Genomic DNA, 17,055 nt, shown 5'->3' with positions numbered 1-17,055 from the left:
ACTGATGTTTAGAAATGTGCTGAAAAAATCTTCTCTCCTAAACAGAAATTGGGGAAAAAATAAGCAGGGGGTCTAATAATTCAGATGGCCAAATAATTATGACTTCAACTGTATATATATATATATATATATATATATATATATATATATATATATATATATATATATATATATATATATATATATGTACACACACACACACACACACACACACACATTTGTCTCTAAAAAGTATTGATATTACACACACCAACACCAGAAATCAAAGACCTCTAGAAATGAGTGTCCATATTTTATTTTTATAAATGCTGAATACATTTTCATTTGTGATAATATTTAACAAGAAAAAGGACTGCAAAGGCATTGTCTAAATGATATGTTTTACATCAGATAAGCATGTAAATTGAGTGCAGAATCCATTTGTTTCTATCATAACTCGGGTCAGTCATTTTGGTAACAAAGGTGAATGATGTGAATATTCTCAGTCAGACATCAGTCCACACACATATGTTGGTTTTGGTGGTTTATGAGGACTCTCCATAGGCATAATGTATTTTATACAGTAAAAAAAAAAACACTTATTATATGGCCTAAGCCAACCCCTATCCCTAAACCCAACCCTCACAGGAAACCGGTGGCAAAATCATTAATGTGAAAAGGGTTTTTAATTATGATGAATGAATTAAGAGGACACAAGACATGTTCTCATAAACCCCCTCAACATTGTAATGCCTACAGCAGGTCATATCCATGACATTATACAAATTTATGTCCTCATAAACCACCAAAACTAGTACATACACACAGCACAGGCAACATGTGAAGCACAGACAGAGACACTGGCAGCTATAAACCACAAAACATTGTGAATTTGTAAATCACATTGGCAGAAATTAAATGTACATGTACACACCAGTAAAAACAATGACAAGGCAGATTGACTTCATGGTTATAGAAATATAAAACAACTAATAAAGCATCAATAGGACAGTCACTGTTGGTATTTACACAGGTAATCATCAGGCTTTAAAGGTTTTTGCAGTGTAGCGCGTGTGTATCCGCCGCTCAGATGACGGTCTCGGTGTGAAAGGTGGAGTAGGCGAGTGTTTGTCTCTGGGTGAAGACTGTGGGTGGAGGTGGTGTTGGTGTTGGTGGAGGTGACGGAGATGATGCGGAGGAGATGGATGAGCGGCTTGCCCAGCGAGAGGGCAAACGTCTCTTTGCAGGACACGCAGGTCGAGAAAAGCTCTTCTTGTTAGTTACTGAGGACTCTTTGCACTGCTGTTGAGACAAATATTTTTAAATGAAACTTCACCGCTTTTAAAATGTTCCTGTCAACAGCACAATAACCCACTAAATCAATAAATGAAAATAAATAAGAGCAGTAGCTGGATTTCCATCGCCATATTTTGAAGTTTCGCATGAGAAACAAGTGATTAAAATGGAAAAATTACAATAAAAATCCCTTAATTCACCAAAACATTTTACGTGGTTTTGGATTTTTAATGAGAGATGCAAACGTATTTACCAATTAAAAAACTGATTTAGCTAAAATTACGCTACGTTCACACTAGGGCTGTGAAATTTGGGAAAAATATCTAATTGCAATTTTTTTTTACAGATATTGCGATTTGATTTGCAATTTAATTTTCAAATTTTTTGTTTAGGGTCTGTGACTTTAAAAACAAAAAATGTTCCCATATTACCAATGCTGTTTTTCTTCGATATAAATTCGTCTATTAATGCTTCTGAAGTAGCAGACACCATTACCTCACTTGTCTGCGCTTCCTGTTTGTTTTCCTTTCTTTTTTTTATTGTGGGCATTCTGCATAGTTCGGTTGTGCAATTCTGATTGGGCAGAATGAAAGTGTGCTCACTCAATTGGCTAGTAATCACACACAAACGGTAGTCACGCATTTGCTCTTGGCGGGGGAAATTAAATGATACATATATATATTTCGTATCATAGCCTCTTGCAATTAGCTAATCACAACGTTTCAAATTGCGATATCGATTCAATTTTGATTAATCGCACAACCCTTGTTCACACCAAACATGGAGCAGAGCAATTCCAGCGTTATGGATGTGACATTTGCAGTAAAAACTCAACACATAAATTGACAGAGAAAGTATATGTTAACATTATATTGAAAAATGTAATTATATTTTCAAGAGCAACTAGCCACAGAGTTATGGGAGCAGAAAAATATCAATCTGTAAACGTGTTTTGTACTTTAAATGAGGAAAATAAGCATGCGTTATGGATGTGACAAATAAAGTCTGCGAGTTTACAGTATACAACATACTTTGTACAAATTATGTGAATTAAACTGCACAACCCAAAAGAAATAATGCTAATCAAAAGGATTAGAGTCGGCTCTCTATAAAACAAAATTGCTTGGTTTTATTTTATTTAATATTTTCACATTTCTGAGGAAAAAGTGTCGTTATGGATGTGACATCTCTCTGTTATGGATGTGACGCATGTGAAATTACCATTTGTGTGACTTTGGTAAATCAAATAGAATAGTTTGAAAACATTGACAGATGCATTTTTGAGTATTTTTAAAGTACTGTAAAATACTTGGTTACACAAAAAACCCAGAAATGGTTTCCATATTTTGGTAAAAACGAAAATCTTTTTCAAGGCAAGGTTGACATTTGCACGGAATTGCTCAGCACCAGATCACTTGCTTTCGCAGAGTGTTTTTGACCTCATGCTAAATTTCAGCTTGAGTTGAATGATTTCAGTTTGCACAGTAGATGTAATTGAGATAAATTTCGGACGATTCCAGTGTATTCCACGTCAATTGCACCACAAAGCGGAAATTTGGCTCTTTTTGTGCATTTGCTTTGACTTCATTTCACTATTGGTGTGAACCAGGCATCACACTAACACATAGAATAAACAAGATATGACACTCTTATAGTTTGCAATGGGGAAAAATGCATGCTCTAGTCAGGAACGCCCCACCTTGTAATAGAGTAGCCAATCATCGATTGTTATATACTCATGATACTCCGGGGGAGGGGCTCGGTACAGATGTGTGTTCTTACGGCAGTTTCTGCAGCTTCGTTTTTTGAAACCACAGGGGTTTACCTGAGGAATACTTGTCTCACAAACATGAAAAATATACCAACATAACGTTTAAATTCTCTACTTTTAAATTAACCAACTACACTTGAAAACAGAAGTTTTGTTTTTGTCATCTATATGAAATGAATGCGAGGTACAGTCTTTTCTAGCTGATCTTATTATTTTAAATGAATTCCTGTCTCCACCATTTAAGTGCAAATCACTTGACGGAAACCACTTTAACTTGTAAACAAAGGTTGCTGTCATTTCAAGAGTTTAGCCTGAGAGTTTAGAGTTAGCTGAGGACACTTAGCTGATAATTGGTTATAAGGCTAGTTTGGCATGCTGTCCTGGGAGGGAGCCCTGAGCTCATAAGATCCTCGAGCCCGGGGCTCCCTCCTGTTTGCAGGGCGAAAGGGGAGTTTGAGCTCAGGTAGATCTTAAGAATTCATTGTGTTGGTGTATAGAGCCAAAAATGTTAGAATTGTGTCATACAAATATTTATGGACTTTAATGTAAATTGGCTAAAAACATTACACCCAAGCGACAAATAAGGTGTCTCCATTATGCTTGCTTTGTATACTGTTGGTTGCTAGGTTACCAATACAAGAGGGAGCTGCTTTTAACAAATTGACACACATTTTTGTCTTTTTTTGGAAACTTTGAAAAGATTGGCTTCACGTTTTGTGGATGGAAACCCAGCTAGTAAGAAAGTTTCACTCCAAAATCATGAAGCAAACTATAAATGATGCTTTATGTACATAAAATAGACTTTACTGTTAATTATTCCTATTAATGTTTTAACTAGCATCTTAACTGCCTTAATGACCTTTGTCTACAGGTTATCATAAAAAAAAACCCTTTAAATTTGCTAAGAGCATTGTGAGAAACCCTATTTAACTAATGAAACTGGTCTTTTTTATTTCTTAAAGTGGAAGTTGAAAGGTTAGTGTATTTTGGAGCAAGAATCTAAAATGTGTAATGCAAAGAAATTACATATTAGTTCAATTGTGAAATATCCCTGCTGAAAAAATCACCCTAGGCTGGTTTTTGCTGGTTGACCAGCCTGGTTTTTGAGAGGTTTTGGCCTGTTTACAGCCGTTTCCAGTCTGGTCTTAGCTGGTCAGGCTGGAAAATGACCAGCTATAAACAGCAAAAAACAGCTTGACCAGCCTGGTTTAAGCTGGACATAGATGGATTTAGCTGGTCAAGCTGGTTTTAGCTTGTCATCACCCAGCCTGACAGCTAAGAGCAGGCTGGAAATGGCTGGAAATCAGCCTGGAAATTACCAAAACCCCTCTAAAACCAGGCTGGTCAAACAGCTAAAACCATTCAATCAGCCTAGGCTTGTTTAAGCAGTTTTTTTCAGTAGGGATACTTATAAAGTAATAATGATTTTAGTTTTTTAAAATGGTTTGATTTTCATTATGGCATTGCAGTACTAATAATAAATGCTAAATTCTCATTAAAATATCATAACAATAAAAAAAAAACTGCAAAATATGATGTCTTGTGTTTGCTTTCACCATCATTGCATTTAAAGGAAATAGATGAAGCTTTTGTCCTGCACGTGTTCTCCATTTTAAAGCCAACCTAAAGTCAGAGAATTGATTAAATCTCTCTGATGCTTTCTGACTCATCTGACAGCCATTTCCAGTCATTCGCTTGTGTAATTTACAAAAGCAGTTCGTGCAGAGGACTAGTTTCACAAGGACTCCTGGCTACTCTACATGTTTCTGTAATTACCCCACATACCTTGGCCTCCAATAAAAACAGTTAATTGAGGTTTTTCTAAAAATGAAAGATGTAAATGAAACTCTGCGCCACTAATTCTTTTCATTTCCAGCCTAGTAGGAAATGCCTCAGCTTCTGGGCTCTTCGCGTAGAGCGTTCTGCCAGTATCTTCTGACAGAAATTCAGCGAGAGGAATTTTAATTGTGCTGCTAACTTATATAGTTTTCTGGAAAGGAGGCATTTCAACAATAAATACTAAATATTTCCAGACACAAGACAAGACTTTCAGATTTACAGGAATCTGTATAATCTTTCTAAGCAGTGTATTGAAGCATTTACTGATCACACACATCGACAGACCACCTTATTTCAGAAATAAATTCTTAATATATACAGATGAAGACAAAATTATTAGCCTTCCTGTGATTTTATTTATCAAATAAATTCCAAGTGCTGTTCAATACAGAAGTTTTTAAGGTCCACTTTATATTAGATTAGATTATACTAACATGTACTTACACAGAAATTAATCATTTATTACAAAGTACGTATTGTGTAAATGTGTATACGTTGTATTTATGATTGTTTAAATACCTGCATTTAAATACATTTGTAAATAATTTCTTTAAGTACATCTGTGATTACACTGTTTACCATCCCTTACGCCTTAAACCACAAATAAACCTACCCATACCACCAAACATGTCCCTAACCCTAGCCGTATTACATCTCAAGGGAACCAGAAGTGACAGAAGTAAGTACATTGTATTTTTTATGATGCAAGTACATAGTAGGTAAGGCGACCTAGTATAACGTGGGAGCGTTTTAAATAACTGATTTATAATTTCCATTGTCTTTGCCATGATGACAGTACATCTTATTTTTCTAGTTATTTTACTAGTATTCTGCCTAAAGTTAAAGGCTTTAACTAGATTAATAGTTTTGCTCTGTTAAACATCACTTGGGAAAAATAATAACTATTTCACAGGAGGGCTAATAATAGTTTTGTTTTCAACTGCATATTTATGTTTTGATCATACTGTTATGGTTTTATTTACGTCATGACTAAATATGTCATACAGCATGTGCTCCAAAACCTTTAAACCATATGAACAATGTTTCATCAAATGAAAAATGAAAAACCAGCACAGGCTCATTGTGAAAACGTACCCCCGTATACATTTCTGGAGAGCGCGAATTATGTAGCCAGAGCATATCTGTCAACATTGGAATAGAAAATTAAGGCATTGCCCCCATTCCCCACCACCCGCAACCTGTTCACATTATATTATTATGTTATCATTATGTTAATATTATTATGTGTATATGTCTGTTCAAACACACACCCAAAATCTAGTGTCCACTTTTGCTCCTCTTCACATCGTGTGTACAGAATCCATTTGGCAAAAAGCATCTATATATCAATATGGAGCGGGTCTGACAGTCATAAACTAATTGTTTTGATGAGTGGATTGGGGGGGGGTGTATGGGTATGGGTTGGGTATGGGGAGGATCAGCTCTTTGATGTTTATTGCCATCCTTCATAGAAATATAAAAAATAAAAACGAAATACGGGAAAATACCTTTATAGGATGAAAGCGGGATAGAAATGTAAAATACGGGAGAATCCTGGGAAAAACGGGAGGATTGACAAGTATAAGCCAGAGCTACGTATGGCTGCATTTCATCTTTAAAAGGAACGCTATCGGGCGGTATGACGCTGATTTTCACGCTACCAGCTGACCACTTACTTCTGTGTGGACAGCTTTTCCACTATTACCAGCTTGCCCAGTAGCTTACCCTGTACATTGGCGGACTTGAGCCGCAGAGATGTTGAACGCGATGACGGGGTTCGAGACTGGCGAAGAATGCGGAAAGCAGCTAAAACAAAAGCCAAAAAATAAAATAAACAAGTAAATAACAGAGTGAGAATGTGGTAACATCTGAAAATGTGGTAAAAATCAGCCAGTCGTGAGGGCTTTTCTTTTACTGGATTGCTTTTGAAAACACTGTCGGTTGGGTGTAGACAAGGGGGTTGGTGGGGGCATCGTTCAGTCGGTCAGTCAGTCGACAGTGGCCTATGGTGGATTTACGTGAGAACAGCAGGTGCGAATGGCAAATTTGAGATCTCAAAAAGCGTACAAATCGGTCTCTGATGGATTTGTGAAAACAGAAACTGCAAAAACTGCAGCTCCTGGGACGTATTTCGTGATCTCCAGAAATGTGTATAGGGGTACGTGTCAATAATGAGCCTGAGTTGGAAAAAACAGTTTGCCAACACGCTGCATTCATCTACACCTGCACCTCATACACTTCTCCAGAGTTATTGAGCATGTATTTGAACGTGTGCAGTTCTGGCGAAAGTGTGTGTTTCAGTGGCTTGAACGCTGTGGGTCTATGTGTGGGAGTGTGTGCAGTACTGACCTGCACTTTTACATGTGTCTCTTTGTGGTGCGGTGTGTGTGTTAGTCTCTGAGTGGATTCGGGCTCCCGTCGCTTATCCAACATTTCCAAGAGGTCCATCAGGTCTTCCTTCTTTCCCGGACTGGGCTGCTGGGATCTCTCCTCGTAACTTTTTAAAATCCTCTCAACAGCTCCGTAGTTGGACCTGGACTCCACTGGACGAGGATAGGCTGCTAGTGTCGAAGGCTTCCATGGATTTTCATCTAGAATCCGAGACCTGGTGCTGCACGTGGACTTTTTATCTTCTTGAACTCTTTCCGTTTGGATTTGTGGTGAACTTGCACTCTTGCATTGTTTGTCAGATAAAATCGGCGTAGTGCGTTCAGTCTGCAGAGGTTTAATTTCACCGCATTCCTGCTGCAGAGATAAAGGCATGGAGAACCGGTCCTTTGTTTCTGTCTTTCGTCCCTTGTCTTCTGGACACGGTTGAACAAGATCTGAAAGCTCCAGATTGTCTTCAACATAGCTCAATGGACTGTCTGTAAAAGTGTCCTCTGAAATGAGACTTGGAGAACAATCTGTGCGTGCGTTCATACCAATGTCCTCATCGCAGCGAAGACCCATTCCTGCTTGGAAGAGCGTCCGGTTGAACTCTGCAGTTTTTTGCTCAAGTCTTTCGTTTTTTGGAGAGTCTAGTGATGAGATGTTTGTGAGATGAGAAGCGCTCTTGAGATCATTTAGGTTTTCTGCATCGCTTTGGTTTACACTGTGATCTGCATCTGCGATGTCAGCATTGGAGAGACATCTCTTCACAGGTATATCCCTGGATGATTTATTGCTGCCAAATCGACTTGCGTCACAGGACCAGCGGCTCTGGCAGCAGTTGATATCAGTAGGCACAATGCATGCTGTGTTTCCAGAATCGGTTAAAATTTTTCCCTCATTTTCTTGAAGCATTGCTTCAAATTTTCGTACAATCGCAGGACTGGTGTACTTTCTGTCCGGATGCGTTCCTGACCTTTGCTCTGTTACACTCGACTCTAATTCGGAAGCAGAAGGGCTGCTTATATACCAAGATGTACTACGGATTGGAATGGGTGGGGCTTGCCTTATGTCCTCTTGTTTTGGCTTATCATCGCTTATATGCATGTTACAACATTCCCAGTTCATCCAATATTGCTCATCGATGGATTTCAGATCTTCACTCATGTTTTTCAGGTACAAAACCGTGTCTTCCATTTCCAAATGGTCCTTTACCCTCTCCACCAGCTCTGTCTCTCTCTGAAAAAACGCTGACTCACTTCTGCTTCTAAAATTGCAAAGCAAACAAGTTGAGATCATTATGAAGCACTGATGGGAATTCAGGATGTGTGAGATATCTGTGTGCAAGTAGGTTTACCTCTTGATATCAGCCAACTTCCTCTTTTCATCCTGATAGCTGCAGAGTTCTTCACTGGCACGGGCGATTTCATTAAGAGCCTACAAGACAGCGTTAAATAGGAGGATTTAGAAGGAAACCATTTTTGACCACATGTAAGGAATAATGTACATCATGCCGGTTATTGACCTGCCAGGTTGATCTGCAGCTGTTGTATAATACAGAAGTGCTTTATTCTGTGATAACAACCGTCGGGATGTACATTATCCTGCTTATTACATGGCCACTTGTCAGAAAACGAAACAGGTAAGTTCATTGCGTAGAGTCCAGAACTGAAATACGTTACTTAGTGTATGTTTTGTTGCACGTTTTAGATGACATCCACTAGAGAGCGCTGTCTACATTTTAGCAAATTTGAAATCGTAACTTAGAGTACGTTTTGTCTTAGATTTAGACGACATCCAATAGAAGGCAATGTCTACATTTTAGCGAATCTGAAATATGTTGCTTAGAGTACATTTTGTTGTACATTTTAGATGACAAATCCACAAGTGGACGATGTCTACATTTTAGCGAATCTGAAATACGTTACTTATAGTTAGGCCCACACGGAATCTGCGCGCGCAGAATTCCGCAGATTTCTGCTGATTTTTAGCCCATTATTAATTCTGTTTATTTACTTGAGTTAATGTGGAAATCTGAATTTATTCAGTTTTTATTCAGAAATGTATTACTTTTTATTTAATATATTAAGGTTTTAGTTATGATACTCCGCTGGATACTCCCAAAATAATTCCGCAGAAATAGCAAAAAACGTCCGCAGTTTCCGTCTGGCCCTGCTTATAGTATGTTAATTTGTGCGTTTTAGATGACAAAGCCACTAGAGGGCGATGTCTACATTTTAGCGAATCTGAAATAAGTTACTTATAGTATGTTAATTTGTGCGTTTTAGATGACAAACCCACTAGCGGGCACTGTCTACATTTTAGCAAATCTGATATACGTTACTTAGAGTATGTTTTGTCATAAGTTTTAATGACAAATCCACTAGAGGGCGCTGTCTACATTTTAGCAAATCTGACATTGGAACATTATAAAATAGAAGGAAACCTTGAACAAAAGTCTCACCGCATTAAGGGAAGTATTGTTCTTCTTTTTATCACTTCCACAGGATATTTCCATGCTCTGAAATCGTCTAAAAGGGTTAAGGAGGACATCTTGTCCAGTGAGCCAAGACTTTTTCCCCACTTTCTCTTTCAAACAGCTTTCCAGGATTTCCTCCAGGTCTGCAGTGTCTATAGCCTGTTGTTCAGCCACACTTTGCTCTTCGATTTGATCGTTGTTGCACAATTCGCTGGATTCACTGGCGTTTCGGCTGAGTTGACTTTGTTGCGAGTCGATGCTGTCATTGCTTTGCTGGGTAAGAGGCTCGGAGTATTCAAAGCTCTGTCCGTCTGAGGGATAGGTTACAGCACTCGATAACGTGCTGGCAGAACATGAGCTGAGCCTTAGTGCAATTTGTCCATCAGTAATTGGTCTGAGAGAGATTCCAGTACGGTGGGCCTTCACTTCACTGTACAACTGGGAAACACAAAACAAATATTGATTGTAGCAGGGCTGCACCATACTCGAAAAATATGCGATGCTATTAAGTATTGCGATAATGAAATGCAATATGATAAAGCATTTCTCTAGGAAAATGGTGTTATTATTAGCTATGCTTTTTAAATCATTTATTTTATGATATGGAAATTAACAGGTAAAAGATATTTTTCCGATCTAATTACAGACTAAACACTTTGTCAAGATGCAGACATTTAGTCTTTAATGAATGAGCGAAAACCTCAGCAGGTATTCTGACTCTGATTGGCTGTTGTCTTTATAAGGCTTTATTTTCAGCTCTGGGTTCACTCCAACCAATAGCAGTATAGCAACTACTGGGAAGGTGGGGATAAAGATAGCAAGGCCCCATCTGATTGGTCAAACTATAGATAAACAACCAATGCATCAAATAAATGTAATTGATCAGACATATCTGTTATAGAAAGTGGGGAAAATATGTATTGAACACGTCATGTTTTTTCCTGGGAATAATATTTCTAAAGGAGCTGTTGGCATGGAATTAAACCAGATTTTGGTAAAACCCAAACAAAACAAACATAAAAATAAAACAAAAATAATCTGACAAACGAGTAATGTGTAATAACAATGAAATGACAAAAGGAGAAAGTACAAATCTTGAAGTTCAATGGGTCTCTTCTATCAAATCTGAGCTTTATTTTGTATTTTCTATTGGATTCAGGTCAGGTGATTGGCTGGGCCATTCTAGAGGTTGATTTTCCTTCTCTGAAAGCATTTGAGAGTTCCCTTGGCTGTGTTTTACTTCATTGTCTTGCTGAAATGTCCGCTCTGGTTTCATCTTCATCATCCTGCTAATGTAGATGTTGGACTGAAGCAGCTAATATTATCATTAACAATGAGGAAGAGCAGAGGATTGCTGAAGAACTACTGAGAGATTTCAGCTGCTGTCTGTGCTTTCACTGCCTTTCTACACCTCCCTTTCTTCATGTGTTCAATACTTTTTCACTGCGTTGTTTAATTTTATTACACATAACTTAATTTGATTTGTTTTCTTTGCATATATGGATTTATTCGGTTGTTATTGTCAATGGCACCTTTAGATATACGTATTCTGAGAAAATCGGTGACGATTTTCCCCTCTGTACATGTATATTGTATATACTATAATACCGATAACACTTATTTTGAAAGATACATTGCAGTGCAGTTTTTCAAAATCCAAACATTTGCTATTTGGTAATTTGAATCTGATGACACCGTGGCTCAGTGGTTAGCCAATTGCCTCAAGGCAAGAAGGTTGCTGGTTCAAGTCCCGGCTGGCTCAGTTGGCATTTCTATGTGGAGATGTTCTCCCTGTGATGGCGTGAGTTTCCTCCGGGTGCTCCAGTTTCCCCCACAGTCCAAAAAAGACATGCGGTATTGATGCATTGAATTAACTAAATTGGTCGCAGCATATGAAAATCCAGTATACACATAAGCAAAAAATGCTGTTTTAGGGTAAATTTACTGTAGTAAATATGCCAATGTAAAATGTGGTCATTTATTAATTAGAGTACATTTTCTCCAATGATGTTATACCATAAGTGTTACAACGTTTACAGTTTTTGGTGTGCATGCAATAAGGAAATATAAACCTTTAAAGGAATGTCTTGGTGTATTTGATATTTCAGTTTTTAAGGCAATCAGAAGTAAGTGTTTGCCAAAAAGAAGTGTCATTTGTAAGAACAAAGTGTCATAAACCATTTTTCCTTGCTCTATTAAACATTAATTGGGAAATATTTAAAAACGAATGAAAAAAGAATTACATTTCACATGAGGGCTAATAATGTTACTCTCAGCTATAATTAAAAAAGTAATTTAATTATAGCTTTAAGTCAATTTATTAAATGTTTTGCAGTAGCTTAACCAGCACTGGCTCTAAACATATATCTGATGTACGACTGCTGAGCTTACCGTCCTTTGGCAATCACTTGAAATTCCAAGGTTTATATAATGTGACTTCATCGCTTCCAATTATAGGTGTTATCATTATACGTCCGGCCCTACTGGCAGAGCACGGAAGTAAACAGGAGCACTTAGGGAATCAGTTCATTTGAAACAAGACACTCCTCTTTCGGCTGTGCATTGGGGAGCAGCCAACACAGACTCATTGGAAATATGTGCTTCAGCTTATAGTTTTTTCAACTGCAACAACATGCTTCATCATGCGTTTGACTGCAGTTTGTACAATGTTCCTCAAAGAAAGATAATAAAACATTTGGATAATTCACCTTCAACAGTACATGACAATTAAAAAGATTCAAGGAATCTTGAGGAATTTCACTGCGTAAAGGACAAGGGTGCAAGCCTATACGTACCACAATACGTAGTTACAAACACAAATGCCAGTTAAAACTGTACTGTGCCCAAAATGAAGCCCTATGTTAACAGTGTCCAGAAGTGTTAACAGTTTCTTTGGGCTCTGAGGCATTTAAGATGGATTATCACCAAGCGGCAACCTACTGCTCTCCCTCGGGAAGCCAATACAAAAGTAACTAAAACGGCAATTCATCGACTCGCCTTGGCGGGCTGGCTCCAAGAAGTCCAGGTGATTTCTGACTGCAATAGGAAATTGGCCAATTTTACAGCTGACAAAAACATGTTTACAGTCTGGTACAAAAGATGGCTTTGGTGCATATAGCTATGATTACCCTTCATGACAACTGTGAGGGGGTGAATTTTTTTTAACTCTTTTGCTTCGATTTTATGAAGTTATTTTAGGTCTGCATAATTAAGGGCGTGGCCACTTGAGTGACAGCTAGGTCTCGCTGCTCGCTGTTTCGTCACCTCAGCTGATTCCGGCTAACTATATGCTAAGCTTGGCATATTCATCTTATTTTTGTTTAGGTTAATGTTTCTTAACACAGTCAATTGCCTTTTGGGATTATTTCCTACAATTATCAGATGATATGGCATGCTGTGTGTGCTTAATTATACTCACAAACTGTTCAAGTTGCCTCTATTTCCCAGGTGAGTGAACTTATATGCCATTTCTATAAATGTATTTGTTTTATTTAAGTTTATATATCAATTATAATTGCCTTTAGGGTTGTGATGCACTCCAGATGCTGACAGATTGTTTAGCTGTGGGCTCTAGAACAGTCATCTGAAGTGTAGTCATGCAGTGTTATGATGAATTTCATCAATAGCCTTGCATTTACTAACACAGACTGTATCTGAAGTGTTTGGAAGTAATTAGCATTTTCCTCCTGTTGAAAAACGTCATAATTACAATGTTTAGTGACTCAATGTGTTACAACTCTGTTTTTAAAAGTCTAAACCAGGGCTGCTCAATCCTGTTCCAGGAGATCTACCTTCCAGCAGATTTCAGTTGCTACCCAAATCAACCACACCTGCCTGTAATTATCAAGTGCTGTTCAGGTCCTAATTAATTGGTTCAGGTGTGTTGTATGTATTGTATATGGGTAGCAACTGAAATCTGCAGGAAGGTAGATCTCCAGGAACAGGATTGAGCACCCCTGGTCTAAACACTTTATTGATATAGTGTAGAGCCAAGCACATGTTGTTAGAACACAAACGAGTCGCAGGTAATGAAGTATTAAGCGTTTCTCCCAAAGTAAAGTCTGTCTAAGACAGGTCTAAGCAAAATGCCAGCAGGTCTCTGTAGCTCCGCTCACTCTCCGCCTCTTTGCCCTTGTTTGGTATCCCGCCGTGGTTGCGATGACGTGCGAACAAAATGCAGACGGTTGGCCGCGCCTACTTGTAGCTTCTTTTGCAGTGTTCAGAAACCTATGGGTGACGTCACGGATACTACATCCATATCTTTTACAGACTATGATTATCACACAGTGGAAATGTTTATTGTGGTCAGATGAATCCAACCCAAGCTTATTCTGGAAACGTAGCCCCGCGGACGTTTCTGGAGACCACGATTTACGTGGCCGGAGTTACGTAAAGGCCGCGTTTGTTTTTTTTTCGAGCGAACGCTGCGGGGCGGTGTGGCGCCGCTCCGCCCCTCCTCTTCGCGCTCGCCGGCCGACAGCTCGCCTCCGAGTGGAGGGCTTTCCTGATGCAATCAGTTTGTCCGCTTAGCTCACAGCGTTGCGGAGGCCCTGGAGAAGGAGGAGGAGCCGGAGATCGAGTCCGGGGAACAGCAGGTTCCGGAAATCAGTTAAGACGAAAAACGGAATCCGAAAAATGAGGGCGAGAACGCGGCGGGATCCGAAAACGCGGTCGAAATCGAAGACGAGGGCTTTTGCTTTTTTTTTTCCGATCCGGCGGCTTTTCGCACGAGAACGGCGCGGACGCGAACGCCGCGCGCTCCCGAGAGGCGCCCGAGACGCGAAAAAGCGCGCACAACGGCCTCTCGCGGATCCACGAAAACAAAAAACGCTCGAATACGTACCTCCCGGGACGTAAATCGTGGTCCGCAGAAACGTCCGCGGGGCTACATTTCCACAATGAGCCCGGGTTGGATGAATCAGTACTTCAGGTATTTTTTAGGTGAGAAACGGACACTCGGAAACAATAAAAATAATAAAAAACTCATTAAATAATGTTTGTTGTATTGTCAGCAATGAAATACTAGTCAAAGTAAATTTAGAAATCACTACTCTTTTTATTTGCGTTTTCCATACTGTCCCAACTATTTCTGATTTGGGGTTGTAAATTACAATTCTTGAGAAAAATGGCTCAATTACAGTAATTTGAGTATTTGTAATTTGTTTCTTTACACCACTGTGAGCCTGGGCTGGAAGCGAGACTCACCTCCTCAATCTTCCTCTGCATGTCCATGAGCTGGTTCTCCCACTCCTTCCTCTCGCTCTCGAAGCGTTCCAGCAGCTCAGATTTCTCCTTCATCCAGCCTCGCTCGCTGTTCTCCAGCCTGCAGCGGAGGTCCATGGCCGCGCTGTGTGTGTCTGCCAGCAGCTTCTTCTGTTCCGCTCGCTCTCGCTTCAGCGTGTCCCCCAGTTCTGGACTCCTCACGCTCTCCACCACCACACTACATCCCCGAGCTTCTAGCTGCGGATAGAAACAGACTTTCAGGGATTTGCTGACCACTAAAGGGGAAGTGGGTGTATTGGACAGATGTACAGAGTAAACATCTGAACAGGAAAAAGCATGAGGAGTTTTGGGAATCCAGTTGGCAACAGGATGAAATGAACCTAGTGTCCTCATCAGACAAAACGCACCCTATTTCAGATTCTCAAAGATGTAGACAACACCCTCTAGTTGATTTCTCATCTGAAATGTACATGTAAAATATACACTAAGTAACATATTTTTCAAATTCACAACAAAATGTAGACGGCACCCTCTAGTGGATTCGTTACCTAAAACGTTCAACATAATGTACATTAAGTAATATATTTCAAATTCACTAAAATGTAGACAGCGCCCTCTAGGGGATATGTCATCTAAAACGTACACTAAGTAATGTATTTCAGATTCGCCAAAATGTAGACAGTGCCCTCTTGTGGATTTTTAATCTAAAACATACAACAAAACATACACTATGTGGCGTATTTCATATTCTCTAAAATTTAGACAGCGCCCTCTAGTGGATTTGTTACCTAAAACGTTCAACAAAACGTACACTAAGTAACGTATTTCAGATTCGCTAAAATGTAGACAGAGCCCTCTAGTGGGTTTGTTTCCTAAAACGTTCAACAAAATGTCCACTAAGTAACGTATTTTAGATTAGCTAAAATGTAGACAGCAACCTCTAGTGGATTTGTCATCTATAACGTATAACAAGTCATACACTATGTAGCGTATTTCAGATTCGCTAAAATGTAGACAGCGCCCTCAAGTGAATTTGTTACCTAAAACGTTCAACAAAATGTCCACTAAGGAACGTATTTTAGATTCGCTAAAATGTAGACAGCAACCTCTAGTGGATTTGTTACCTAAAATGTTCAACAAAATGTCCACTAAGTAACGTATTTTAGATTAGCTAAAATGTAGACAGCACCCTCTAGTGGATTTGTCATCTATAACGTACCACAAATCATACACTAAGTAACGTATTTCAGATTCGCTAAAATATAGACAGCACGCTCCAGTAGATTTTTCTAAAATGTAAAGCAAAACATACACTAATGTCAGATTAACAAAAATGTAGACAGCGTCCTCTAGTAAAAACTCTATTTGTTGTGCAGTATTACTGTATTAAAATCGGTGCAAAAAATATAAATACATATTTAAAAAAATTATAATAATATAAATATATAAAAATAACCTCATTGAAACTTAAAATTCAAAAACATTTTACATATAAAATAGTGTTACCCTCTTCTTCTTCGCTGCTCTAACAGTGGGTTGTTGTATGTAAAAAGAAGGTATCGGACTGGTTTATGATTTTAAAATATTGGCATCGGCGAGTATTTCCGATACTACTATCAGTGTCAGAACTACCCAAATTTGTATTTATCATGCTTGGTGTGAACGGGGCCTCAAGCCTACTGACACAAAAAATTCGGACTGGTTTTGTATGTAACGGAGACGGCACACTGGTATGCTGACCTCTCGATGATCCTAAGCTCACGAGACAGCAGACACTAAAACCATATTTATCACTGAGCTTGATTGAACTCTGCAGCTGACAGACATCTCTGAGGCATATAGTCTATAAGTTATTATTATTACTTTATTATGCAGGTTTTCTTTGTGCTATGTCATTTTGTTCAAAAGGTTGTATTTTTTAACAATCAATATTTTTATTATAAGTGACACTAAAGCATTTATAATGGGGCAAACTATTTTTATTTCAGATAAATGCTGCTCTTTGAACTTTTTATTCAGAAAACAATACATCATGGTTGTATTACGTAGCATAACTGTTTAAAAACTGAAAAAGAAAACATTTTTGACCACAAATCAA

The 17,055-nt window shown here is 38.6% G+C and overlaps 1 protein-coding gene across 1 annotated transcript in view; it reads right to left on the bottom strand.

The window, feature by feature from the left end:
• Positions 1-262: 262 nt before the first annotated feature.
• mtcl3a (MTCL family member 3a) overlaps positions 263-17,055 on the bottom strand; it is a 29,588-nt gene continuing 12,795 nt past the window's right edge. The window contains exons 3-7 of the mRNA NM_001365850.1: positions 14,940-15,194; positions 9,720-10,172; positions 8,613-8,692; positions 7,235-8,522; positions 263-1,281 (exon numbers count right to left, since the gene is read on the bottom strand). Coding sequence (NP_001352779.1) covers positions 1,066-1,281; positions 7,235-8,522; positions 8,613-8,692; positions 9,720-10,172; positions 14,940-15,194 — 2,292 coding nt within the window. The 3' untranslated portion in view covers positions 263-1,065. The remainder of the gene's footprint in view (positions 1,282-7,234; positions 8,523-8,612; positions 8,693-9,719; positions 10,173-14,939; positions 15,195-17,055) is intronic.

Source organism: Danio rerio, chromosome 16, assembly GCF_049306965.1.
Source record: "Danio rerio strain Tuebingen ecotype United States chromosome 16, GRCz12tu, whole genome shotgun sequence".
Lineage (NCBI taxonomy): Eukaryota > Metazoa > Chordata > Actinopteri > Cypriniformes > Danionidae > Danio > Danio rerio.
Note: the sequence above shows the minus strand (reverse complement) of the source record. Positions and strands in the feature narration are given on the sequence as shown.